The 27,843-nt window shown below is 40.5% G+C and overlaps 3 protein-coding genes across 6 annotated transcripts in view; 1 reads left to right on the top strand and 2 right to left on the bottom strand.

The window, feature by feature from the left end:
- The first annotated feature begins 452 nt into the window (after positions 1-452).
- On the top strand, positions 453-10,358 carry LOC131670128 (pleckstrin homology domain-containing family M member 2). 3 transcript variants are annotated; one of them, XM_058945508.1, is made up of 14 exons: positions 453-923; positions 3,065-3,260; positions 3,339-3,526; positions 5,599-5,793; positions 5,876-5,890; positions 6,371-6,628; positions 6,720-7,192; positions 7,732-8,107; positions 8,234-8,869; positions 8,951-9,175; positions 9,253-9,585; positions 9,653-9,901; positions 9,978-10,097; positions 10,222-10,358. In XM_058945508.1, the coding sequence occupies exons 1-14, from the start codon at positions 687-689 to the stop codon at positions 10,336-10,338; spliced, it is 3,618 nt and encodes a 1,205-aa protein (XP_058801491.1). In that variant the 5' UTR covers positions 453-686; the 3' UTR covers positions 10,339-10,358. The 3 variants fall into 3 exon arrangements, with proteins under 3 accessions (XP_058801491.1, XP_058801493.1, XP_058801494.1); XM_058945511.1 differs by lacking the exon at positions 453-923 and adding an exon at positions 2,084-2,358; XM_058945510.1 differs by lacking the exon at positions 5,876-5,890 and having other exon boundaries at positions 7,732-8,095.
- Positions 10,359-12,338: 1,980 nt separating this feature from the next.
- Positions 12,339-13,687, bottom strand: LOC131670129 (large ribosomal subunit protein uL29m). Its single transcript, XM_058945512.1, has 5 exons — positions 13,552-13,687; positions 13,141-13,308; positions 12,841-13,055; positions 12,563-12,722; positions 12,339-12,489 (listed from the first exon to the last, which is right to left on the bottom strand). Exons 1-5 carry the CDS (start codon positions 13,671-13,673, stop codon positions 12,339-12,341), a joined length of 816 nt encoding a protein of 271 aa, XP_058801495.1. The 5' UTR covers positions 13,674-13,687.
- A 343-nt stretch (positions 13,688-14,030) lies between these two features.
- Positions 14,031-27,843, bottom strand: part of LOC131670100 (plexin domain-containing protein 2) — a 46,506-nt gene continuing 32,693 nt past the window's right edge. For both annotated transcript variants that reach the window (XM_058945465.1, XM_058945466.1), the window contains 7 exons: positions 20,447-20,847; positions 20,087-20,377; positions 19,821-20,013; positions 19,317-19,526; positions 16,805-17,200; positions 16,210-16,346; positions 14,031-15,893 (listed from right to left, as the gene is read on the bottom strand). In XM_058945465.1, coding sequence (XP_058801448.1) covers positions 15,825-15,893; positions 16,210-16,346; positions 16,805-17,200; positions 19,317-19,526; positions 19,821-20,013; positions 20,087-20,377; positions 20,447-20,847 — 1,697 coding nt within the window. In that variant the 3' untranslated portion in view covers positions 14,031-15,824. The remainder of the gene's footprint in view (positions 15,894-16,209; positions 16,347-16,804; positions 17,201-19,316; positions 19,527-19,820; positions 20,014-20,086; positions 20,378-20,446; positions 20,848-27,843) is intronic.

The raw sequence follows: 27,843 nt of genomic DNA, 5'->3' as shown, positions 1-27,843 counted from the left end.
CTTCTTAATCTCTCAAAATATACGAGTCGATAAAAAATGTTCGAGCAAACCGTAATATTTATTAATATCTGCCAGCTTCCAGACGTTTGAGATTATCCCGAAAATTCGAAGATATGCCACAGAAGACGAAAACAAAAAACGTGCCAATCGACAGGACAATTCTAATATTAGCAGCAGTTGTAAATCGAACACTTATCAAAAATGCACTTCCCTCGTGCAAAGGAATAAAAAAAGCGCCGAGCGATTATTCCACTCTCTCTCTCCCTCTCTCTCTCTCTCTCTCCTCTCTCTCCTCTCTCTCTCTCTCTCGCTCGCTCTTTCTGCTCAACTGCAAAATCATTCGTTTTCTCCCACTTCGCGGCAATTTCGCAAGCGCTATCGCTATCGCGCGCCTATGTATAGAACCGGCGAAAAGTATAGCCGGTGCAGCATTTGCGCGACAGCTTCTCACTTGGGTGCATACTCACAACTCGCAATCGGATTCCATCGAAGCCGCAAGACAGCTTGGAATTCAGCAATACAGAAGCAGAGAAGGAGAATGCGTTGAGCCCGAGCTTGCGAGTTTGAATTTTGGCGCGCTTGGAAAATTGCGCAGAGAGAAAGAGAGAGACAGAGACAAAGCGCGCGAGAGAGAAAGAGAGAGAGAGAGTGAGAGCGAACGAATAGCGATTCGCACCAAAGGATCGATGCGGCTGATGTGCGAGGAGGACATAGCGGTTGCAGCGCCACCACCACCGCAGCAGCACGAACTGGTCGTCGAGTTAGTCGGTGTCGTCGAGGACGGCAGGACCAAGTCGTTTCAACTTCCCGGTGATCACGATGACACTTTGAGCCGCGACGAGATGCCCGACATGGAGCTTTGTACCGATAAGGTCTTGTCTAAAGGCAGAATTCTTCAAGAGCTCACCAAGGCTGTCAAATTGGTAAGTAGCAACTTCGATTGCCCCTTTGTTTTCTGATCTATCGCTTTCTGTGCCTGCTAACTCTGAGTGTGTGTATGTCTGTGCATGTGCGCGTGCTTTCGTGCGATTGTTTGACAAGCCAGTGATTACCATCCTCAAGGCTGCAACTTAAGTTTCCTGTGCAGTGTCGTCGACAAATTGTTCAGCGAAATCCTTCGGAAGCTCTACGCTGCAAATATATGGTCATATATTTCGCATTGATTTTCACGATTTGTGTGCGTATATATTTGCGTATATTGGACGTGGCTTGTTGGCCTCCTCGGCTATGTCGTAAAGCTGTAACTGCGATGTACTCCGAATTTTCTCGTTGCTAATTACGACGTATTACTCGCTTTTAGCTTCGAATTGCACGCTTTTTCATTCACCATTGATAATTTTGTCCGAGGACTTCCATGCGAGCTTGCGACAACAGCTTCAGCATTGCAAGTCATTGATTTCCTTGTCGTTTGGATTCTTTGCTTCGGATTCATACGGTCGACGAACGAGCAAAAAAATATCCATACATTCGAGAAAATTGAAAGGACTGGACTTTCCAATACTTCGCCGAGACATTTCATTTCAATGCATGTCAGGCGTGTATTGGGCGCTAACGTCAATGCAATTTAATCGTGCCTTACCATCTTTTGCTCTCGTTCAAAGTACACCTCGACAAACGTAAAACTGATTGCAGTATTTGATTCTCTTTGAGATGTCGAAAAAATAGCTGGAATTTTCTTGTTAGTGGTTACAGTATTAATTTTGTAAGAAAAAGTGCCATAAATATAATTGCCTCGTAAACTCAACTAGAATAACAACAACGTGAAAAGAACCGTACATTTCCATTGCAACAATTTCTTTTCAACTCCAACATTGACACAAAAACACGATTTCTATTTTTTATCAACTGTTGATTGGGAATCGACAAATTTCAATGACAGACTTTTGCTTTCCTCGCACATGCTCGCTGCTTTATCTCCAACGCTTTTCGCTCAATAAAAGTAAAGGTTGATATGTATATATTATGCGCGACTCGGTGTAGAAGCGGCATAAAAGACGGTCTAAAATTGTACGTTAACAGCTGCAACGCGAGCGTCCATATTTCAGGGACCACCTGTCCGTATATCTATCGCTGTCGAATAAAATAAGTCACACGACCGATATGTATAGTAATACATTTTGTTCTTATTTGCTCGCTGCTAACGACTCAGACTCTGTTCTGCGGTTTTTTAATAAGACGTCAAGGCGGGCAGACTGCAGCATGTAACAAAAGTCAGTGAAAGGTTTCTCGCGACACTAAACTTGTTTCTTTTTTTTTTGTGGTGAAATACTAGAGGCTTATGCTGCGTTCTGATCCTACCTCTTACCGAGAGCAGGGATACTTTGATCGATGCAAAAATCGCATTATAAAATACCTCGAGTAAGTTATGCTGTTCAAATGTAATTAACTATAGGTATGTGTCATCAAACCCAATGCGAGAGAGAGAGAGAGAGAGAGTTCATGCAACAGTTTAGTGCTATAACCTCAAATGTACTTTTTCTTTTGGAAACGGATTTCCAACGGTTATTTATAGAAAGTTATCGAAAAAATATCGAATAACTGGCTATTCTGCTGTTTTTTTTACTTTTAATAGGAAGTTGCAATCTGACGTTATAAAATCCATCTCGACTGGTATTTTACTTGATTGTTCAGATAATACAATTTATAGAACTTTACGTTTTTTCTCTTTTGCTGACAGCTTATTTTTCTAAAATAAAAGTTATTATTGGACATCAACTATATAGCTTACAGGTTATTACACCGTTTAGCAATCATAAAGTCCTTGGCTTAAAACTTTGATGTCATTGTGTTATAGAAATAGATGAACTACAATCAGCTGATTTAATGTTGTTGGTTATCTTTCTTTAGTTGTGTACCTATAATTAGTAGCACAATAGATGTTGCTTTGACAGAGAATCTTCTGTTTACGATACGAAAACGAGTATTCGTTTTTGCGGAAAATAACATTTTATTTTCAGTCTATCCTTTCATGAACTTAGAATAATTTTAATGTTAGATACAATATATTTTATTTTTTAGTTGGCATTCAAAGTGAATAATAATTAGATGACATTTGATCTTACAGGTTTACATCCAGAGTTTGCATGGTACAGTTGTACTCGATGGTGATTCATGGCTTGTGTATTGGCTTGACAGAGCACTACGTCACGGATTACGTATTGAACGTCATGGGTATTGGGGTACTGCTAGAGAACTCAGTCACCAAGATACTGTAGTTGTCATTCATGCTTTACAGAATGTGCTAACATCGATTGGAAAAGGTTACTACTTTATTTATACTACTACCTTTAATTATAAATATTTAATATTTCACAAATCATGTCAATATTTTATAACAGGTCGAGCTTGGCTATATCATACTCTCAGCGAGGGTAGCTTTGAAAGTTACTTAGCATGCATGCTAAGGGATACAAAAACCTTGAAAAAACAGTACTTTCCTCATGCTCTTGTACGAGACGTCGATAATACTAATCAACTAATCAATCTTTTGGCTGGACTTGAAAACGTCTCCTTCACGCTACAATTGGTAAGCTTAACAATCATTGAATAAGAAAGTCAATAATTATTGGTGAAAATTAATTGAACAGCAAATTTTCCTATCTCAAGCAAAGAATAATAGGCAATTTATTGCTTGCTATCTCCATGATAGCAATACATAGTTTTTTAAATATCGGCAATTTTATCAATAATGATAAACGTCTATTTCTACATTAAATTAGGGTGTTGAATTTATCGTGTCTAAAGTAGATAATACATCTTGTTGTTAAATTTATAACCCTTGCATTGTGAAAATTATCTTGAGAGTAAATTAAATAGTTTGGCTATTCACCTCTCAGTGTTATCGACAAACTATAATCTGTGATAGTTCAGCAAAAAATAAAGATAATTTTAGATTCTTTCTTAATTGAAATACAATAAGCTTGATGCTATTTTAAATTTAGTCAATGGGAATAAATAAATTAATTTCAATAAAATTTGTCAATTAATTGCTTGCAAAGGAATAACAATTACCATTGTATTTGTAATTTTTTTTCTGGTAAATTCAGATTTGATAATGTTGACACGAATATTCGTATTAGCATGCTCGAGAATGATAATCGCGTGTTCGATAGATATTTGACATTTTCTTATCGACACTGCAATCATTCTACAGAGTGATATCCGCGGCCAAACCTCTCAATAAATTCTCTCTAAAAATCGTACAATAAATGGCGTTCGCGAGCGAACGTTCACACAAGTAGCTAAAAAAGTGCATTCGAATGTTGAATGAGAAGGAGCGAGAATGGTGAATGAAAAGTGGACTGTTGGCATTATCAACGTCATTGCGGCGATTGCAAGTTTTTATCTCTCTCACCGCGAAGGATATTAATAATGAACCTGCTGATAAGACTCAGAAATATATATTCCCTCATCACTGGCGTGAATATATATTCAGGGCCGAGAGCACTGAACAGTATCACCCCCCTTGGTTGCAATTATCGTCGGTTAATAAATAGCTTCCGTCTCTTTCTCTTTCTTTCTGTCTCTCTTGGCTGCGCGCGCGCGCGCGTGTGTTTTCGCCAGCAGAGAGGCCATGCCGGGTTATCAGTGCGCTCATATATAGTGTGCACTCGATATTGCAACTTAGTTGCGTGGCTTTTTTTTTCTTCCCTCGCCTCGAGCCTCGACGATGATTTAATATCGGCGTGCCTCTCGCGTGCAGGCGCGTGGAAAATCTCGCGCGAAAACAGCTTCGGATCGAATCAAAAGAGAAAGAAAGGCACAAGTCGGCTCGGATAAGACAGCGGAGAGAGATGCTTTTTTTTTCTTTTTCGACGATGCTGATTTCTACATTCGCTCCTACGACCCCGAGAAAAAAATCCATCAGCCGGATGTTGTTTATTCAATTGACTTTACTATTATCGCTCAGTTCTCGTACGTCTAATTTTGGCTGCAATACTCCTTGACGTATACGGGCATATGGCTTATCGAAGAAAGTACATGTTATTCAATGTGAAGTAACAACTGATAGTTGTAATAGCCAAGTTTGTTTTTCGATGCCGAGGAGATTTTTTTTTTACACAATGATTCCGACTGTACATCGATGTTTAAATCTTCTACTTGTGATTCATTTCGACGTTCATTGCCATTTTCTTTTCATTCTCACTAAAGTGCTGACTTATTGAAAGATGCTCTTAATTTTGCTTATCGCCGACAAATCTCTGATGTCTCGGTAGTTTCCATCGACAGAATTACTGTCACTAGATGCGTCACTGATCTACATGCCTCCCGAAGAGAATTTATCGGTTGCCGATAACTGTCAATTGAATTTTCGTTTAGCATCGTCAAGTAATATTTTCCAAAGCATCCTTTTCATCCGTTGCATTACATTAAAAATATATCTTTTGATAACTGTTGTGCGAACACTTAGCAGAGCTTACAGTATTCCTAATTTTTGTTGAGAAAATGTATCGCAACACTCGGTCAGATGAATAATCGATAAAGTGTTGCCGTAAGGTCGAAAAGAAACTTAAAGTTCCAGTGGAGCAGACTTACAGAACAATAACGACTTTCTTCGGCGATTAACGTCTGCGCGCGTGTCTGCGTTTTTGATTGTAGGATGTCACATACCTGGACATCGTCAACTACATGCCTCAAAGGCCCATGAGCGGCTCGCCGTCTGGCACGGCTTTAAGCTTGCACTTGCGCTCGACAAGCGTGTGCTCGAGCCTCGCCTCGCCCGGCGACAGCGGAATTGCTTTTGACAGTGACATGGACGCAGCCAATGAGACTGACACTAGCAGTTACAAGGAAGTACGTATGCAGCAAAATGACTCTAAATCTATATCGATAAAATTAGATTTAACGGCAATCAATTGGTTTTTTACACGCAAAGTGGAAGAGATATCAGGTAAAGGCTCCCTTGAAACTATATTCTCCACGCACCTATACTGACTTATCGCTCGCTTGGTCAATTGTAAAGCGCAAACATTTCGTACTTTAATAGGTCGTGACATTGTATCGTTGCACAAATTGACACATTTTTTTCCATATTTACGAGCCTACATGATTAATTGATACTGTTCATCATTTTTTTTTGTCCACGAGCGCTTACAATTTTATGCTTATTTATGAATATATTTTCACTTCTTTTTTTCGCTTTCTTCGCTGGCTACGTCAGATTATTAATCATTACTTCGTTATCGTTAAACAGACGATATAAAGCTTCAATAAATTCTAATTAGTAGCAAATCGTTATTCAGCTCTCGCCTTTGATACGTGCATTCTAAAAGCTACAGTTTAACGATAGGTGTATCATCACGCGTTATCGGTGACTGCCAAAAGTAAACGAATAAACAAGTTATTGAAAAGACAATTTTTTGCTTTCCAGGAGGACTGGTCATCGCGAAAAAACATGAAATACCGCAACAACAGATACAAGTTGGTGAACAACTCGAATGAGAACAAAAACTTCGAGTTCACGTCGAGCGACTCCGGCAATGAGAATAAAACACCTAAACAATCGCCTGTTGCAGCCACGAAATTTCACAACACTGCAGTTACGAACAGCGATATTATTAATCAAAATCTTACGAGTTGCAAGCTCGACGACAACGAGCTCAACTGCTCAAGCTTAGATACGATAAAGGTTTTATTAATTTGTTTCGCGTTGCCAAATTGTTTGCATATATTTTTGTCAGCTGAACATTGGTATAACTTTTCTCTCTTGGTTTTTTCAGGATTACAAATATTACAGCAAGAGCGTGGATCCGTCGATAGAAGAGGCAAACACGGACTCGGAGAACAATGGTATCCTCATAACAGCATACAACAAGCGTCCGAATTATTACGGCAGTGACGCGAGTTACAGTTTCAAAAAGATGTTGGATCCCCGCAATACCTACGTCATCAATAACGATACGAATCTGCTGGAGCTGAGTATGACCATCTCCGACTGCGATAATACCGAGGCGCCCTACAGTATACTAAATACCGTCAACATGACTGACACCAGTATACTCTCGTCCTCTAGCTCGGACGCACTCGTTCAGCGGAGACGTAAGAAGAAGCGCAGCGAGACCAAGAAGAGGGTTAGCTTTCACGAGGATATCTTTAAAATGATGAAACTCGATGATGACGAGAATTACGTGGATTATACAATGACTTATGATCCACCTGATTCATTGCCTAAAAAAGATACACAGAAAGGAAGGTATGTACGAGATATTTTTTAAAAGATACCCTCTTCGTTTAACGTGTAGAATATATAATTTCATGAGACCGAAAAATGCCCATTTTATTATTGTAATAAGTATTTAATTAACTCAAAAGATATTTTCTAGTTTTACAAAATGCAACATTGTTTGTATGAGTCCTATTGAAACACTCAGTAATATTTTCTTTGATTTATTGTAATACGCGTATAAATAACTATCTAAAAAATTTAGAGGTAACAATCGTTTGTTTATGAATGTTGGTTGCCCTTTCTCAGAGGCACCTGCGTACGTAACTAATTGCAGAAAAGCTGTCAGCAGAAATTTTTCGATATGATAGTTTTCAAAATTTTCATTGACTTCTCAATTCGAAAGTCACGTATCTCTGTCTCTTTCCATCTCCCTTTATATCTCTCTTTCTCTCTCTTTCTTTCTCTCGTGTTTGACCGCGGCACACTCATTTGTGAAAAATCATTGTTTTATTATCGTAATAAAGCAATACTGAGATTATTGGTTCATTTAATCGACCAATCTATAGGTACAGTTGGTGCGCTCACGGCGATTCGCCGTACGCACAGCAGAAGACACCGAGCACGAGGAATGCTTACTCAGACTACTACTCATCTACGTCGTCATTGAGTTTCTTCGATAGCGATGCCAGTGGCGAGCGTAAATCTGCCTCCAACAGCAGTAGCGGCTGCCCCGAAGTTGCCGAGTGCGCCTGTTCATTGGCCGAACGTGGTACACCAGAGGGTCAAGAAGATCCTGGCAGGACTTTTAGACCAAAATTGGAAATTGAATTGGAGGATAATGAGGCGCAAGAGGCCTACATCATCGAGAAAGCATATGGAAATGTTGTAGAAGACCCTCCGGTTAAACTAGAATCACCTACCTCACCTAATGTTGAACCCGAGGTGAATTTTTATTATAAATAATCGAAATCCATTAGATTTTTTATTACTTTTACAAAAAAGACCGCTTGTTATATAAAAATATCTTGTGACCTAAATTTAAATGACTGTCATTGTATTTATTTATAGGGTAAATACATAAGCTCAAGCGATTGGTCTGATATCGATAGCGTAACAACGGCCTCGGATATGACTGAAGACCGGCGCAACAGTAACACCGGTAGTAAAAGTCGACATTTGGTGTCTCCTGTGAAGAAGCGCAATATAACATCGATAGTATCTGTAGACAATAATCGACTGACTGTACCACCTCTGCGTCAAGCTCCCTCAAAAACCTCGTTACTCAGTAGGTTTTTGCGATCAATCACAGAAAGAAAATTCGACACGAAGAAGGATAAGAAGAGCGCTACACAGTCAAATCCTCTCTTGATGAAAGGAGCGAAAATTGACCAGAATGCCGTAAAAGAGTTTAACGATGCACTTGAGAAAGAAGTTCAGGAGAACGTGGCCGCCTCAGAAAAGGACTGCAGTGGCGAAAAAATTAGTTTAAAATTGCGCGAAACCTTCAGAAAAAACATCTACAGAGATAAGACTGAAGAGTTGTACAAAGTTTATAAAGTCAGAAGTTCATATATGACCAATGGGGAGAGTAAGCCAATGCTTGCATTATTAACCAATAAGACATTGTATTTGACTGGGCAGAAAGGCGATCATACTTACAGCAATCAGTTCGTTATTCCATTTAACGAACTTGATGTCATTATGGTAAGATATATAAACCCTCAAAATCAATTGCAGAAGTTAATTTTGACTGTAAAATCATCGTTAAATTCAATCGCATCACAGGTAGGACCTAACGCGCAAACTATTTTAATATCCAATGCCGATTACGAGATGCAGTACTTATTCTCAACTGGCAGCAGTCAAACCACATCAGAACTCATAACTCACTTGGAAATGGCTATGAGAAGATCTCCAACGAAGCCTAGGTTGCCGGCAGTCAAAGAGCTCAATTGCGACGACATGCGTACTCTCAAGCACTCTATTCTTGCCGAAACAGCCGTTCATCCGGTAAGTGATCTTGTTTTTTCACACTCAAAGTCACACGAATATAAATCATGCATGTATGAACATTATTCTTTGTATAGGATGAAAAAATCGAACACTACAGTCTTATTTACATGGAGGACGACCACATCTCCCCCCCAGCGACTCCTTGTGGTCCAACGAAGGAGGGGGACCTCATGTTTCGATCTCATATCTATAACACGCATCATCCAAACGCACCTACAAATCCATGGGAGGCCGGCTACTTTGTTTTGAAAGGCGGAGTTGTTTACATGTTTACCGATAGCAACCAAAGATTACCTAAACGTGCCATTCCATTGAAAGGTGGCCTGTGCCAAGGTTGTCGGCGAATTCCTAACTCACATCGCCCACATACTTTTGAAATACTTCTGAAGCCTAATAAAGCATTCCAGGTCAGTTGAATTTTGCACGATTGCAGTATACAGGTCCCCTTGAGTACAAACTCTATTTCCTTTATAGTTTGCTGCCCCCGACGAATATGTCGCATCCGAGTGGCTGCAAAGCTTCATTCAAAGTGCTTCTGGCCTTTACGATTGCTCCGAAAAAAAAGATCCACTTCCTTGCAGTCTGGTCGTAACCTCTAAACATCTAGTGGCTACGAAGGAAGTATTTCCTGGAACTCAACGGGGTCAAATACTCTCATGTGCTAGTATTGAGGATCTTTCTGCTATTCGAATACCTCTTGCTCAACAATCTTGGTGCATATTGGTATGTCGTAAAGCAATTCATCGAGTGACAAAAAATGTTTGAATGAAGACGTATTTATCGTTTTCAATCATTTCAGGAGTTCGCGTGTCGGGAAGTACACGAATCCAGTGGCGATTGGGTCGTATACTTTACAAACCATAGAGAGCTTTGCGAATTTCAAGAAATTTTAGAAAAACTGTGGGCAAATAATAATGAGGTGAACGTTGAATTTTATCAAATTCGCGACTCCTAATAAACATTGTATTACTGTGCAATGTATTCTTAAGAGTCGTATTTATTAATGTTTTATTTTTTAAAATAACAGAAAATATTTTGTACAGGAAAATTTCCCAATTTCAACACTACCTCCAGAGGATAAGCTGCATCGCCGTTGCTCAGATGCGTGTAAAAATCTTGAGCAAGCTTGGCAGTACTTGTTACCATTAGTTTCAGAGTAGTATTGCAGGATACTTGATAGATTCAAGTTTTGCGTAACTCTTATAAATCATTATTCCTTTACCAAATCTAGTTAAGTGGTCCGAAATTGAGTATGAGTTATCATACTAAAGTGAAAGGAAAAAACGTGTATCATCGCTTTGCTTACTTAAAAATATCATACAAGTTATATGAAATTACAACTTTTATGATAATGTTGATTATTTTAATTAGAGCTCCGGTTATATTAGCTCCGATAATTTTTTTACCAATGATCGAGTAAAAAAAGGTATATTTTCTGTTGTGTTGATTGGCTTTGTTACAGCTCTACAGTTGAGTGCAATAATTGCTTTGTTACATATATTATATGTGAATGTTTTGTCACTTATTTATAATTCTAAAAAGACTGTATATATTTATGATTAATTACGTCGTAAGTGTCTATATATATAAGTGTACTCGCATTTATGGAGAGAATGAAAAGAAACGCTAGAAGTAGTAACGGCGCAAAAAAAAAAAACAAAATAATGTACCCTTCAATCAAATAATTCAACATTTGTTTGCCTGTGACATTTCTTGGAAGAATAGCTTTCACGCCCGGGTGAGATGCAATTGATTATTAACATTCCCTATAACCAAGGAAAAATGCCTTAGCTTTGCAATTATATTTTTTGTAATATCTCATATATCATAAAAAAAAACAAATTATAACTCGAAAAAATTGCGTCAAGTTGGAAGAGCAAAGGAAAATACTCACTTCCTCTACTACTAAAATTGTACAGATATTAAGATTCGCACAGAATTACATTGTATTATATTGAAGGTGCTTCAGTTGCCAATAAGCAAAAAACATGTCATTGTTTGATGTTGGAGATTATTGGAAATTATTTATTAGAAAAGCAGTATTTTTTTATTCTTACCGTAAGTTTCTCGGTGAAAATTTTCGTAACATCACATTCATTTTGAGTTTCAAATCAAGAGTTTTTAAATTGTTTATTTTTTAATTTTCTTTACTGTGCTCTATTGCGAGTTGTAGCTTGTTCTAATATTTAACTGTACATGTATCGTCAAGGCAAAGTATTCAGATCAAGTTGTTACTCGCAAACCCACCAATTGTAATAGGAAGTTTTTAATAAGTAATCAGCAACTGTGTATCGAAGAATTATTCAGAACCTTGATATGATAGTATGAGCTACTCGTGATTAATATTGAGGCTTGTCAACAAAACTATTTATCTCGTAACACATATAGTTCAAATAATCGGTATAATGAACTGTATAAACATAAACGAAATCATGTTCTAATGATTTAAGGTGTCCTCCAACAAAATATCTATTTATATAAAAACAATTATTACGATCTTTAGAAGCCTAAACTTATGTAAACTTGATTGGATACTTCAAAGTTTTTGGAAATTAACCATTTATTCAAGTTACAGTGGTATTTAGAAAATAAACTTTTCGTAAATAAATACCGTAGTTTTCATGACAATCCTCGATATAGAATCTAAAATTCAATATCATAAATGTATAACGGTATAAATTTTTGCATAATACTGTATTGGGTTTCACCATACATCGGCTACACAAGCGTCATCCAAACCTCATAAATTGAGATATAACTTTCGTAAATATTTCGCTTGTGTATCCGTTGTTATTATTCTATTAAGAAATAACTGATTATCAGAGATGTATCAATAGTGATTGAAACTCAATAATAAAATTGTATGAACCATTTAGTCAAATCATTTTATTCATGCTATTCCGTACCTACTTAAAAAATATGTGGTTTCATTATCACTTATAAAAACTCATGCATTGCAACTTATGTAACCCCTCTAAATATTAGTAAACACTGTATTCACAATTACATCTCAGGAAATATGATATAATTTTTGTTGCACTAATGCAAATCTGTTGATCGATATTAAATTATTGTAAATAATTTAATGGTGTTTAACAGTATAGATTTTAATACTTTAGAACATTATAAACTTAGGCATTTTCAGTTATACAATAAGATTCTATGCTCTACGAGAGGCATTACCTAAACTCTTCAATTTATTAGATCTCAAAGCTTTCTCTAAATCGATTTTAGGATATTTGGCTCTGATTGCATCCAAATTAGTATTAGGGAATTTCTTCAAAATAGCTACAACATTATTTGTTTGACGACTGCAAAAGATTTAAATAAATTAGAACTTATAGTTGTTCTTAAACAGCTCTAGTTTAAAATTTCTATACTAACTTGATTTCTTTTCGTTTCTCATTCCAAAGTTTTTCACGGTACAACCTCAGAAATTTTCGAACAGCATATCCATTGTAATGATGTTGATGTTTCTTTTTCCAAATTGAATTAATGAATTTGGGTATTGTATACTGACGCAATTTATAGAGATGTCTTATACCTAAAAATCAATATAAAGAATGTTGATTTTTATTTTCAATTGAATATGAAAATGAGTTCATAAGCTACTCATTTACATTTTATGAGTATTTATCAAAAAACATTAAACAAACTAATACCTAAAACATTATTAACAATTTTAGATGGCCGTTCTCCACTTTCTCCAGTTTCTAATTGATAGTAAGCTTCATTTCTTTCACGTACAACTGCCTCAAGATTGTCCATGCTATCTAGAACTTTATCTATTCTTTCAGGACTTGGAAACAATTCATATGCTTCATTATATGCATGTTCCATTGTCATGAGCATATTTCGCTCTTTAAGCAACACATACCTGTAGTTTACTATTATATTTTAGTTTTTCTAATTGATAATTCAAACATAAAAAATAGTAGATAAAAATTAGTTTTACTAATTACCATAATTTGTGTAAATCTTCGTTGCTTTTAATTCTTAATTCATCTTTCTTCCATGAGCGACCAGTTTGAATTTTACTTTTACTCCAGTTTTTTTCTACATCAAAAAATTCTTCTAAACCATAATTTATTAATGTTGTGTGTAAAGAAGCACACCGATGAACTGTTGGTCTAAAAAACATTAATTTATAACCTAACAATTGCATAAAACTTGGACAGTATTTAATATTAAATTATTTATTAACATTAATTGATTACACCATATTTGAATAATATTTTATAAAATGTTAATGCTGACTTATAAGAAGAGCAGTAAAAAAAATAACTAACTTTTGTATAATTACAATTAGCTAAATCAGTAATAGAAGTTTTTTCTGACCGACAAATAAGCGATGATAATATACGATAACTTACATCGTTTGAAATGACCAACTGGCAGATGGATGTAAAATTTTATTCAACGATAAATTTGACAATAATTTTGTCATACTATTGATAGTATTTGGAGCTTTTAGTACTTTTATTAAAGTTGCCATTTTCACATATTCAATCTCTACTGCACACCACAAAACATGAATGGCCGGTAGTTTCAAGAACTGCAGCTGCAATGACCAATAGTAAATTTCTATCTTACCAACCATCGTTGGTAAGGATTAATTTTACCAGCTATCGATACTAACTAATCTTTACATTATACATATATATATTTTTTTTTTTATATGGATTTTTCAAATTTCAGCTAGTAAGTTTCAAGTAAAAAAATAAAATAATAAAATATTATTTTAATGAAAATTTTTATTTTGATAGACTTTATTATTTTATTGTATAATTATTTTTGGCGGAATAAGGATCATCAAATAATAATAATAATAAAACTTTTTTTTAGATATCAATTAAAGATTTATTATCACAAACTATAAACTATGAGACGTACACACAAATATTTAAGAAAAGCTTATTCACGATTTGTATAATTTTACTTTTTATATTACGTGCCTTGATGATATAAAATTAGAAATAGAGGTTTCAGTGTATACATATAGATATCGATCAATTTAAACAAGAGTACAACTTTAAATTTATTATGCACATTTTACTAATTACAGCTTATCATTAGGTATACACCACAGTTGATACGAATGAAGATTGTACAGTTATTAGTAAGTAAATTCATCAAAAAAGTCATTTTGAATGCTATATATGAGCCATAGATTCCCTGTACAATTTTTATAGTTGACTTGAAATGCATTACACGTTAAGTGATTTTTTTATTGAAGTTGAAACTAGGTTTGAAAGTTAAAAAGATATTATTGTATAAGTTCTACATATCAAATAGATTTAAAATGTGTACAATGATCAAAATTGATAGGCACCTCTCACTGTATATTGACTTAACAATTAGATAAAAATTAATAATCATTTATAAAAATGCTACTATATACAATTAAGACACAATAATGTTCGACAAATGCTACGACTTTTAGTTGACCAAAGTTGTTTTCTTTTTTCTCAGAATTATTAAAAAATCTTTTTTATAAAATATATCTTTATATTCATATTTGTATTACACATCTCATTTTCTTTAAACCACAGCGGCAACAAAGAAAAACAAGATTCGAAGGGATATACTATAACTCTGTTTTATCTAATATGCTATGTACAATTACAATTCCGCCTCGACTAAACAAAACACTAGACTATGTCGAAGTATACGCGTAATGATTTTATTATTCGTAGTTATATATAAATCGTTTTTTCACAGTTATGACATTGCTGAGCATGGATAAATCATTACGTAATAGAACAACCATTCAGCTGTATATAGTAAAGAATAGACAAAGAAATTAGACGATTATCAAGTGAAACAATAATTTCATTCCATTTCTTCGAGGATTAGAATATAAAACAATGACATTTAATTGTTCTATAGCCATCAAAGAAAAATGGATTCTTAAACAATAACAAAGTATACGACGTGCGGCTTAACATCACATTATGGATATATTTAAGATGAAACTCAATCAGTTGCGTTTCGACTAAACTCAAACGAGGCACTGCAAGCTTCGTAAATAAATCGAATTAGTATCATTTCTTTTCTAAGCCGCATGAAAAATGATTTGCACATATACGCTGACTGGTACAAAACAAAAACTAACAATTTGCTTCCGTAACTTACAATTTTCACATGAGTAGATACACTCCACGATAAAAAAATAAACAAAGAGAAGAATATCGGCCATGCAAACATCGTAAAAAGAGTGGGCCCACAGAAAGATGGTGCATCAAAATTGCAAGTCAACGCATTAAAATATCACATGAAGCGTCGCAGGTCGAGCGTTCGAAGCTATTGACATCCTATCGTCGTGTACCTTAGGTATGCATGACATGTAAAGTCGCTTCAGCAACAAAAGCATAGAGTAGAGGATGCAACAGTCGAGAGCGAGTGAAATGAAGATATATAATATGTGTTGTATAAGATATGTTCTGGTGGACGAGAGTGATGTTTTCTGTACTCTTCGTGTTATCGTATGTTGTTGGAGAAAAAAGGGATGGTGGACGCTCGAGCGTCCGGCGAGGACATACAGAGACGAAAGAATTTAAAAAAAAGAATAAGGTCCGACAGTTCAACAAAACACACTGTTAACTGCTGTTGCTTCGTTGCTGCTGCTTATTGGCTATGCGTCGCATCACATGTGGATCGTCGCGGCCGTGTAACGTGCCTCGCCTCGCCGCCAGCTCCACTGACTTGGCCGGTACTGCAAGAGGTAATAAAGCGCGTCATTAGATAGACTTGGAGGCACACAACGCCGATTTCCTTAGCACGTCACTTTGCGCGTGACACCATACTCTACTCGGCACTTGGCCTTTTATCAGACTAATTACAAATTATTATTAATCATTGCTCGGCGACTCGGAGATAAATTGCCTTATTCATTTTGTCCTCATTCGGAGATAAAATTGTCGCGAGTCACGTTCAAGTTTGCACTACACCACGAAATACAATTTTTTTTTTTCATTTCTGAGCAAAAATCCAAGCTCGTATTACTACCGAAGACAATAAAATGTGCTTACTCGAATAAGCATCTGTCCCGATGTACTGTGTGGATTGCGGTAAGCGTAACCAGCCCAAGCGCCTAGTCCCACTATAAGCGATACTACGAAGAGAATGCCGATGATTCCAGAGACGCTCATGTTCATGTTACCTTGAGCTGAAAAAAGAAATATAAAATATGTGTAATGCTTGGGAGTGCGGTTATTCAAAACATTCAAGCTACAAGTTTGCAAATTCGCTCCGTACGAATACGATTTTCAAATTGTTGGCATAGAAGTTAAATATTTGAAAAGTTTGGTTTAAGTTACTTCCAAGTTCTCTTTATTCAAATTCCTTTTCAATTGAAATTTTCGAAAAATATGCACACAAATAAAATCCAACGACTAATTTTCATTTCAGTCTATAAGGCAACAGGGTTATTCTCAGTCTAGATATTTATGAAATTCCCAATCAATCTGTATGCAATTTTTTTTTCGATCGTACGCGAGAAACTGCAATCAAATTAAAATTTGAATATGGAGAAATGCACTCATCAAAATTAAAATTAAACTTGCTCTCTAAACCGGAATTTCCTGTTCCGTCACAAAAATATAAGAATGCAGCAACAAAACTCACGATGTTCTAAAGGACTGTTGTTCGGGCCAATAGCCTGCTGATTTGGAATGTATTTTTTAATCTCAGGCCTATCATCGGTGTGATGATCTTGCGCTCTGTCCATTGGCTCTTCGTAGCCGATAACGGGCGCAGGACACTTGTCGGAATCTTTAACGTAATGCAAATCGCAACCCTTCTGAAGCCACTCCTGCCTGAAACGGAACATGCCGGTGCTACATTTGCTCAGCTTTGGACACCATTTGCACTCCCATTCTTTGATCTTCGTCAGGCAGTCCGAGCAGTTTTCCATTTGCAAACACGTTGGCAGAGCTGTCAGGTAGATCGATGTCCAGTTCTTGATTTCTTGACGATTGAAGTTCACGCGGTGATACTCGTAGATCGTCTTTCTCCGAGTGACTGTAACATTTTAATAAATTAAACATAACACGATGGGAATAAATCTTAGTAGGCTACATTGTAAATATCACAAAAATAATATATAAAAATTTTTTTACTTCTAAATTGCGAAATCCTACGATTGGCTTATTGAAAATTTTCGTTGGTTCAGAAAACCTATTTGCAACAAAAGTAAGTCAAAAATTACTCTCATCGTTCTTACACGAGTGCTATAAGTCGGTGTGGGAAAAAAAAAGATAAAAACGCACTCGTATAAGCTCTATATTCGACCTAGTTTTTTGTTAGCAAAATTAACTAGGTGTTCGGTTTCTCAAGCGACCGTCAATTAAGTCGTAGAAGACAATTTTCTGGGTTATGTATAGGAATCAATGCGGCGAACTGCTATGAATATTAAAAGGCAGTATTAATTATTTACGCTTCAAATCGATAAAGGCTCAAATCCGGATCAACGTTTAATTGTGGAGCTTTATCAAAACGTACAATTTCTACGGCATCGTTCTAAAATAGTCATGCAGTAGGAATCATTTCAAGTATCGCGGCTGGCATTCTAAAAAGACAATTTATTTGGCAAGTACTGAATGAGTATGAAGATTGTCCTTTTTAATACGCAAAATCAAGAACCCATCGATAAACCAAATCCATGTAAAGTAATCAAGGTATTTTCCGCGCAGAGTCAGTTGATTAATGATCTCGCGCGCTCGCACGTGTGATCGGCGAGTAACCGGCCCCAAGCTCCGCGCGTCGGGCGAGCAATGATTCATCGTCGTGGAGACGAAAAACGAGGTCGCCAAACGAAATTGCACAGCGTCTTCGCACGGAATCGGAAGCCAGCGGCAGCAGCAGCGCTCGCCATAACGAATCGTCGCGAATTAAGTGAAAATAAGAAGAAAGAGAGAAACGAGCGAACCGACGATTATAGATTTTGGCGTGGCGCCAGAGTTAGAGCTGGCGACAGGTGCAACAGGCTATGTTGACCTCCCCCCCCCCCCCGTCTTTGCACTCGTGTCGACGAACGAGAAATCCCCCCAGGGACAGACTGAGATTTTCAACGACTGCTATCGTTTCGGCTCCGGATATTAATTTCGATACTGTTTCATTGGCAACCGATATTATTCGATTTAATTAAGAAACTCAAGTAAATCTTCATTTAATTTTTCAGAATGTTAGAAGTTATGAGCGAGTGCGAATACGTGACATTGTAAAATGATTTAGAGAGAACCCCGAGACGACACGACGTTGGAAAAACCTAGTCGACTTGGACCTTAAATTCGAAAAGCGCGGCAATCGTTATCGAAAGATTAGCAAGGAAGAGGGAGGTCATAGATAGTTGATCAAAAAGGGGTAACTATTTCTTCCTACCCTCGGAAGACTCTCCCACTCTGAAGAAAGCGTGGCGATTTTGGCCGTAACGGGACGACCGTCAAGACAACGGTCGAAAGTGCTCAGACCGGTCTAAGAGCCGTAGGTCTTCTGTTGAACCTTTTATTTTCCGCCTCCCAAAAGTATTCGATGCGGAAGTTAAAATTATTCAAGCTCTTATTAAGAAGATTAAAAAATTTTTACATTTGGATAACAGAACCAAGGTGAAATATATACGCACTGCTCGTGTTTACGTACGAAAATAACCAAACTGATTAAAGCGACCAGCTGGTGTTAAACAGTGAAAATTAAAAATTTTTCTTTACTGCGATATAAAAATCATTTTAATAAAGTTATCATCATGAAAATGTTCGATTTTGAAGTTTCGATAAATGCTTTTATTATCTTCTTTTTTAGTTTAAAAATCTCACGTTAGAGTAATCGAAAATAATTGATGGGCTCATTTTTTTTCTTTAGATCTTTAGATCAGCACTCCAGATTAAGCGAAGGATTTTTTCAAATAGTCAATTTTACCATTTTTACGACAATTTTTCAGATATATTCGGAGTCCTTCATGATAAAAAATGTTCATGATGATAATTTCATTAGAATGTTTTTCTATGCCACAGTAAAGAAAACTTCTATATTTTTCACTGTATAATAATGACCTCTTTAAAAGCTTATCAAATAGCCGGAATAAATAAATCTGTGAAGGTCGTTAATTAAGCGAGTTGATGCAATCGGCATTCATACTCACAATAGTGGGTTCGGTCCATCATATAAGCGTCGCTGAGTCCAATTTTGACGGGGTGCTCTTTGTCCTCGATTTTCTCAACGAGTACCGGTATTTTCGCGTACACGAATATGATATCGCCGTTTTGCAGAAGCGTCACTTGGAAGGTGAATGGTCCGGCTTCTTTCTTATCTTGCAAGTGCACATTCTCCCATTCGACGGTGAATGCCGTTCCTGCAATTCCCCCAAGCAATTTCCAAGATAAAGAATAATAGTAACGCACACAAATCCGGCCATAGCGCCGAATGGTCATTCTTAAACGCACCAACTTTCGTCATTCCTTTCTTTCCTTACTTTCTCTTGCGTAAAAAAAAAAAAAAAAAAAATACTTATTTAACAATCATAAAAACCGTTTTGATACTCGTAACAGAAGTGACACCGGACGTGCATCGTTCGGTAAAGCAACAAGTGAAAATCATCGCGTGACAATTATACGATAACGAGGTATTGTGTATACGGCACGCTTACCGTTGTCGGCGTACTTGACTTTGCTGACGTTCGAGAGCGTGGTGTCGAAATTGGCCATGAGTGGTGCGATGTACTGGGTGGCTGCTAACCAGCTGTGCACGTACTCGCCCGTGTAAAGAAAGCCGCCGGTGGCGATCGTAATGTTGCGTACTTTGTGGCCGTAGAACGGGAAATCGAACGACAGCTTTATAGTCTGCAAAGAGAACAACGGTGCTCGGTATTCTCGGAGTCCAGCCAGGAATTATTTCGCGAGAGTTTTCACTTACGGCCGCGCGACGATGGCTCCTACTCAGCAGAGGATTGACTTGAATATTGGGATGATTATCGAGATCGATCCAGTACTTTCTGCCGACAGTTTCGTCGACGGTGAATGTGCTGTTATAGTACTGGTACGTATCGTTCTTGGCCATTGTGATATTGTTGTCATGTAGGATTTTGTCCGACATCGTTGGATATGCATCCTCGAAACCAGCGTCGTCCTCGGTAACGGCGCCGCCAAGCGCTGATGTCGTCGTCGTTTCCTTCCACAGGGTTTGGTTGGCCCACACGTGGACTTTCTGCAACGTAAATAATCATTGCAATGAGCCTCTTGTCAAATTGTTCGTAATTAAACAAATTAGTCATACCGATGGAGGGAGTGGCGTGACGGGTGCGACAGTAGCGTTTTGCTTGGCAGTATCGTTGGCATTATTCGGTACAATCGGCGTGGACACAGTAGTGGGCTTGTTGGGCTGCTGTTGCGCTTTCGGCGTGACGGCGGTGGTCGACGTGTCAGTGACATTCTGATCTTGAGTCGAGTAAGTGACGTTGGCACTCGGCGAGCTGGATTTGGTGCTTATGACCGTTTCGCTGGGTTTCGCTGCTGACGACGACTGTGGGTCGTCGTGCACAGGCTCTATTGGCGCACGACGTCGCCTCTCCAGTGCGTGCAAGCTACCCGGATGAGAACCAAGTTGGAATTCAAGGTCTTGCTCGAGCTCGCCGAAATCCTCAGACAAGTGAGAGTCGTAGCGATAGTGGGATAGATCTGCAAATAAGCGCGATGTGTCATGAGTATCAATGTGAAAATATAACATTTTTTTCTGCATACTGCTACGTCATGCTGGTTTAGGTTGAAGATTCTATAAGCGGATATTTATATTAGCAAATAAATTTTCCCGAGAGATACTATTATACTTGTACCATACGATATACATTAAAAAAATAAGAAATTTGAAATCATCATGTTAGTGATCTACGGCAATAGAACGTACGAATCTGATCAATATTTTCTCAAGATTTCTAATTCCTTCTAAAGAATACCCTCTATTCTCACAATTTGCATTTATTTTTCGCAACGGTATACATTCAAGCACGTAAAAAGCAGACGAAAAGAAAAGATGGAAAGTAAAGGTTCAACGCTCCTGTTATTGCTCTATTTAAAAGATAAATATCTGCACGAGCATCGTCGCGCCGAATGCTTGTTGCATATTTTCAATGAAATTTCACGCGTGTCTTTCGATCGACGAACGAGACCCCCGCGCGAATCCACACGACACTAGCGCCTTTGAAACGAGCACCGCCAGTTCCGTCTCGCCGCCGTCGCATCTCGGATTAATTTTCCGCTGCGGTCAGAGCTTCCGCGAAAGAAAACGACCCTCGGAGAGAAATTGGCCAGGGGAAACGCCTCGAATGTGCGCGTAAGAAAACTCGAACGTGGCACGCGCGCGCGCGCGCCGGTCGATTCCCCTCGTAGTCGCGCCACACATGAATTAATCAAGTCGCAAAGCCTCTCAACGGCACGGTTCTCCACCAGGTATATAAGCCCATCGATTTCAGCATTCTAACCTGGCTCGACGCGAGTGCACGTCGGAGTCGATGCATTTTTCTCCCGTTCCTTCCTTCTTTCTTTCTTTCGCAGTCGCCGCCGCAGTGCAAGCGAACGCCCGAGCCTCGTGCGTTTATTGCTCGTTCAGCGCTCAATTAACGCGAGGGCGAGGGTTTCAGGCTTTGACCGCGCTAAAGAGAGTTGATGTGGGAGGGCCGCTGCGCTTGTCCTCGATGAGCGCGACGAGATCTCGGATTGAAACGTCGGCGATCGAATTAAATAGCGGGATTCGAGCGAGTGCCGTCTAGCGAAGTTTGGCGCGCGAGCGCATCGAGGGAATTGGAACGGGGCTCGCCGGAGTTCTGCAGCGGAGCCGATGATTTATTCAATGGAGATGACGACTTTATTTGGAATGCCGCGCAGCGCGGGAGCGAAGCCACTGCAAATGACTCGCCGCGTAGCTCCGGCAAGGCAAGGTGAATGCACGACAAGGCGCATTTCCCGCAACTCGAAGCCCGAGTCCTGTAAAAGGCTCGCTCCCCCGCGTTCACGGAAATCCCGCGAAGTAAGAGATCGATCGCGACGGCAAGAGATCCGTTAGGAGTCGCGGTGCGGCGGGGGGGGGGGGGGCACAAGAGAGCCGCGTCGCGCGAGCGTCCCAGATGACGGAATATAGTCCGTGGGCAGAGCGACAATTTTGCTTCCTCTGCGCGTTCACATCGGCTCCGAGATCGAGCGCGTAAGTGCACTAATGCCACGGCTCTCGTGGCGCATCGTTTTTTATCTGCCCGAGTCGCTCCGTTGAGTCTTGTACAAAACGTTATCGCTTCGCGAGCATGAAGCTACTCTCCTTTGACAATTAATTGTTCGCGCAGTCGATAGGCGACGCGCTCCTCGTCATCGGTTGCACCACCACGAACGATACGATGTCATCGCGAGACTTTGTACGTGCGTCCGAAGCGATAACGCGAACTTCAGTCTGATATTCTCGCTACGCGAAAAGCGAAGCGCGCCCGTGTAAATCGCCTTCGGGAACGTAACGGGGTCAATATCGGAGCTCGATCGGTCTCGGGAAGAAAAAAAAAGAAAAGGCAAAGGGGAAAAAAAAAAAAAAAAAAAAAAATCAATCGATTCCGAAATCGACGCGATCTCTCTCCGCCTGTCTCGGGCGCGCGAGCGCGCAAACGGGACTCGCGATTTTTCAAGCGAGTCCGAGCTCATCCGTTACCAAGTTCGATGTACAGCTACGCGGCCTGACGCGCCAAACAGCATCGCATAAATCCATCTCGACCTGCGATGCGATACACAGATATATATACGGATCGTCGCTCCGATTCAGCTGTTGCGCGGTCGAAGGGCCGAATAGTGTCATGTAGGTCAAGGCGCACGCGGAAAGGACGAGAAGTCCGACCAAGTTCCCGTGCGCCGAGCAGCGCAGCTATCGGTTCGCTCGAAGCATTGCGAGGGGGGCAACGTCCGCAAAGACTCTCTAGTCGCTTGCATTCCACCGGCGGCCTTGGCTCTCTCTCTCTCTCTCTCTCTCTCGCAGCGCGGCTATTAGCAAACGTTCGAGAGCGCCGAGAGCGACAGGTTACTTTTCCCTGGCGAGGCGCCTCGGGTGACGCAACTCGCCGTCGTGATTCACAATACCGCCCCGTATCCCCCGCATACCCTTGCACAACCCATTCACTTGCTTCGATCATTTTCGACAGGCGCGCTCGACGTCCTCGCTTATCCTAAATGTGCGCGCGCGCGCGCGCGAAGTCAAACGCACGCGTGGCGAATTCTTAAACGGCCTCTGCGCATGCATTGTTTCGCAAAGCACCCGCTAACTTTTCTTCATTAGTCGACGCAGCCCATTGTTCTTTCCGTTTGGAGAATACGTGCGTTACAGCTGCGGAATTGAAAATTGCAAGCCTGCGAATTCAAGAGATGGCTTTTTCCCCGCAGTCTATCACTGATTGATCAATTTCGAGTCAAAACGCTATTTCTTTTTTTCAATAAAAAACAAACAAAACAAACTCCTGTCTTCGTTCAATCAATTCTAAACTCTGCAATTTTTGTAACCCAGACTCGTAAAGGTACTTCATCATCTCTTACGACTTTTGACGTTGATTAAAAGCCAGTATCGTCAATGAAAAATTAAAAAGCACTCGTTAAAAGAAAGCTTTCTCCCTGTCTCGAGACTGTTCTCGGTTCGTTAAAAAAAAAAAAAGGTTATTTTCACGGAGCACGTACGGCATCGCACGGGAAAAAGACCAACTCGCAACTTTGAGGCGCGCTGCATCCACTTGAGATACATCCTCCGTTTGACGGTTGCATGAGCCCTCTCAAAACAGTGGAATCATTGTCACTGACTTTCTGCCGTTTCTTGCGAGCACAAAGTCGCCCATTGAATACTCGTGCGCGACGCGCGTGCAGGCATTTTTGCGGCTATCAAAGTAAACTTTCCCAACTCGTTTCGCTTCAAAACGAGCAAATAGGAATTGAAGCCCTTGCGCTGTGAAATAAAAAAAAATAAAAAGAGATCGAGAGAGCATTATAGCCTTATGTATACTTTTCAAAATACGTTTCGCGGAATATACTCTTTGATGATGTATTTTTCCTCCGCTTGCTTTGAAGTGTGTACGGGAACTATTACTGCTGAACATAATGATATATACGCGAGAGGGAAACTTCACTTGAAAAATGTCGTAGCGAAGGAAAAGTAATTAGAAAAACCAACGTTATTCGTACACACTGCAATCAAGTCCTTAAGAAACATACCAGCAAAGCAATCAGGGCACAAGAAAGTAGCCTCGCGCGTGAGTGATAAGTCACGCGACTAAACACAGACATCCGCCTTGTTAAAAAATACCAAAGCCATGCCACGCGACCCCCTGCTCCCTTCCCTCGCTCTCCTTTACTTTTGTACTGTATTACGTCGAAGGTAATTAACTCGACAAAGACGATTATCTCATAACTGCGCGCGCAGTTGCGGAAACGACGAAAAAGAAAAGAAAACAAAAGAGCTGACCTCGCGAAAAACGATAATGGAATGACGGGCATCTTGACTTGCCAACGATATTGGATACTAATCAGCCAGGGTGCGCGCGACCGACGAACGAGCCGTCGCGACAAGCCGCTGCGCTTCTTCCTCGACGTCGGTCAATTCGTCGCGCCGATACGTTCCCGGTGCGTCTCTTCGGCCTGAGAGTGACGTGCCGCGCTGTTATCGCCAACCGCGTGCCGTTTGCATCACGTCCGCTCGCAAAATCAATGATCGCTACGAAGAAAGAGGAGTAAAAAATTGGCGATTCACGGCGACGAGATGATAAATCATTCGCGCCCCTCGTCATTTTGCTCGAATGGATGCTGCGACAATAGCCCGTTTGAGCTCCGTTGAAAAATCGATTTCCAATGGCGCGCGTCGACGCCGGGATTTTCGATCCGTAAACACACCGCCAGCGAAAGAACAGAACGAAAGGAAACAAGAAAGCAACAACGAAAATGAGAAAAAAAGGAAGCGATCGACGATTCTCTCGTTGCGGCGCGTACGTCTCTGGAAATAGAGACGGTCTTCCGAACGACCAGCACCAATTCACGCGCGGTCGATCGAACAAGCGATAAAATGCAGAAAACAAAGCGTATAGATCAGAGCAGCACGCACTCCAGAGCTGTCTCTGACGTTATGCGCGAGTTACGCCGCCGCGGCTGTTGTCGGAAGCACGTCCTACGCGATGTCAGAGGCCACGATCAGGATTCTCTCCGTCTCTCGTCGATCGATACAACGCACGGGCGCGACGGATTTTCTTATTTAATCGCTTAATTGGACGTTGACTCGTGGCTCCATAGAACGGCGGGCGTTCGCTCGTATCGAGGAAATTTCACGCGGCAAAATCCAGGGCTTCGATTCGTGCGTCCGCGTCGGTGTGCAACGACGCGATGCATACTTTCTCGCATCGGGCCGTCATACTGCGCGATCGCGAACTTTTATTGCCGGATTATATGTGTGTACACGTGGGGCCACCGCTAGTACAGCTGATTCATCGGTTGATAAGTCATAGCTAAGAACGGAATGGCGAAATCCGAGCACCAGCGCGAAAATCACCAGGACGTAGTCGTTGGAACAAGAAACTCGCCGCGCCCGAAGACTTAACCAAGCGAAGAAACAACGAGAACGATCGAACGTCGCCCGAGAGAATCGCTACAACAAGATTACCGAGGCGAAAGCATTAGAAAAAGTTACGTGGGCCCTGAATAGAGCGTTTCTCTCGGCAATGGTCCTTTGTCTTTCTATCCTCAGTGGGAAAGCGCTCGCTATGCAATGAGTTCCGTAAATCTGCAGCTGCCTCCTGCGAAGCTTCTGATTTTTACGCGCGACGTCCGTGGTATATTTTTCCGGAATACGCCCGCGGAAGAATTTACGTCGCTTGCGCAGTATCGTTCGATAAGCCGCAAGCGCGGCGGGCAATTCGAATGGAAAAAGGAAAAAATCGAAGGGGGGAAAAAAAAACACAAGGCGGGAGGGCTGTCGAAGCTGCACACCGCGGTGTAAAATTAATCCTTATCCGCGCGAGATAACGCGCTCTTCCGCCGCGGCAAGGGCTCTTCGCTCGCGCGGAGGCCCCTCTTCCCGAAAGCGAAAGCGAGCGCCGCGTGCTTTTCCCATTCCGCAATGCGATGAGCTCCGTTGTTTCTACATCCACGTGTTCCGGGAGGTCGGCGAACTCTCTCCTACGCGTTGCGTTCAAAGTACTTTTATTTCGAGATTTTATAACGCGCGAAGGCACGTGTCAAACATTGCGTCGATAAAACAAACAATTAACGCTGATCTTCGCCACGAAGTAACAAGCAGAACTACTGCTTCCTAATTGATAAAGCAATTGGCTATCAAATCATTGCAGTTTTAACACTGCGTTAATCCTACGTTCTCAGCGCAAGTAAACCATCGTCCATAAGGGCGTAAATGTGCCAAAGCATCAGCTACGGCGTCGGACATTTCATTGATTCCCGCGCTCAAATCTCGCCAGCGGTCGGTCTGCGATAATGATAAAAAATACCTAGGCTCGGGTGCCAATAAACTTGACAAGTCCTTAAATATATTTTGCCCTGGCGCGTGTATGCGCTACACGAACACCCCCAAGTAGAGCGAGAGAGAGAGAGAGAGAGAGAGAGAGAAAGAGAAGTGGCTCGTAAAAATGCAGTTGTTGGAATAGCACTGCTCCGCGGCAGGAAGCTAACCAACAAACAACGGCAACAAGAGAAAGTAAAACAAAAGCGCGATAGAGCGCAGAGTGCTAAGTGGACATAATAGCAGGTCGCTGAATTCAAATAGGCTTTGTTAGAAGCAGTAACAGCTGGCCAACTATAATGCAGGGCAGCGACAAATTTCTCCATGCCGTTATCCCTGGCAATTCTCTGTCCCAACTACCAACCGCGTATACGTAGACCCCGGTAAGGGCACGTGAATCCCTAAACAGGTCAGAATTTTTCGACAGGCCCTGTTAACGAGGTACATGGAGAAAGTCGAGCGCAAAACCATTAGTCGCAAGGCAACTAGCCATCTCTGAAATTTTTCCCCAAAACGTGCCGAAGTTGAGGGAAAATTGTACCAGGGTAATCGACGTTAATTGCCTTCGGTCTCGCACTCGTCTCCTTTCTCCCCGTGAATGGAAAACAGATTAACGTAAGCGACGAAAGTCGAAACCTCGAAGGGAGTGCGGCTTGTCTCGGTAGCGGACGTCCACTGACTTTTCAATTGACCATTTTTCTTTTGTCCTTGCTGCTTGCCTCGATCGCTATCGCGGAACACGCAGTGTACACTGCGCTAATGCCTTCGACGTGCTTTTCAGCAGGCGTCAGCTCTAATAGAACGAACGCCCTCCGCTTTCAATGTACGCTGCTGCGTCTCGAAAATACGATTCTATCGGCGACCAAACGACTTTCATCAGTAGGACTAAAGAATAAATAAAACTGCACTCGCCGCTTATAATCGTCATTCAAAGCAAACGGATCCGACCTTCGGCGTCTCGTGCTCCATTGCCCGCTCGTCACGCTTTACGTTAGCCGATGCCATCGCCGGTAGCATCGTCATTTCATTTGTGACTCGGAATAAATTGATAGCAAATCATTCGGGACACGCCGCCAATATTATTTGAATGACGCGCGCGCTATAAGAATCTATTGAGCGGCGCACTGCGTTGATGGAGAAATGATTCGAGTTATTCAAGCCGA

The sequence above is a fragment of the Phymastichus coffea genome, unplaced genomic scaffold, assembly GCF_024137745.1.
Source record: "Phymastichus coffea isolate CEN01 unplaced genomic scaffold, Cenicafe_Pcof_1.1 PCOF00100, whole genome shotgun sequence".
NCBI lineage: Eukaryota > Metazoa > Arthropoda > Insecta > Hymenoptera > Eulophidae > Phymastichus > Phymastichus coffea.
Note: the sequence above shows the minus strand (reverse complement) of the source record. Positions and strands in the feature narration are given on the sequence as shown.

Excerpts from the sequence above, each read along its gene's own strand:
- LOC131670129 (XM_058945512.1), bottom strand. The coding sequence starts at position 13,673 with ATGGCAACTTTAATAAAAGTACTAAAAGCTCCAAATACTATCAATAGT. Across the intron at positions 13,309-13,551 it reads AGTTGGTCATTTCAAACGAT|ACCAACAGTTCATCGGTGTG; the intron begins GTAAGTTATCGT and ends AATGTTTTTTAG. Across the intron at positions 13,056-13,140 it reads GAAGATTTACACAAATTATG|GTATGTGTTGCTTAAAGAGC; the intron begins GTAATTAGTAAA and ends AGTAAACTACAG.
- LOC131670128 (XM_058945508.1), top strand. The coding sequence starts at position 687 with ATGCGGCTGATGTGCGAGGAGGACATAGCGGTTGCAGCGCCACCACCA. Across the intron at positions 924-3,064 it reads TCACCAAGGCTGTCAAATTG|GTTTACATCCAGAGTTTGCA; the intron begins GTAAGTAGCAAC and ends TTGATCTTACAG. Across the intron at positions 6,629-6,719 it reads CAAGCTTAGATACGATAAAG|GATTACAAATATTACAGCAA; the intron begins GTTTTATTAATT and ends TGGTTTTTTCAG.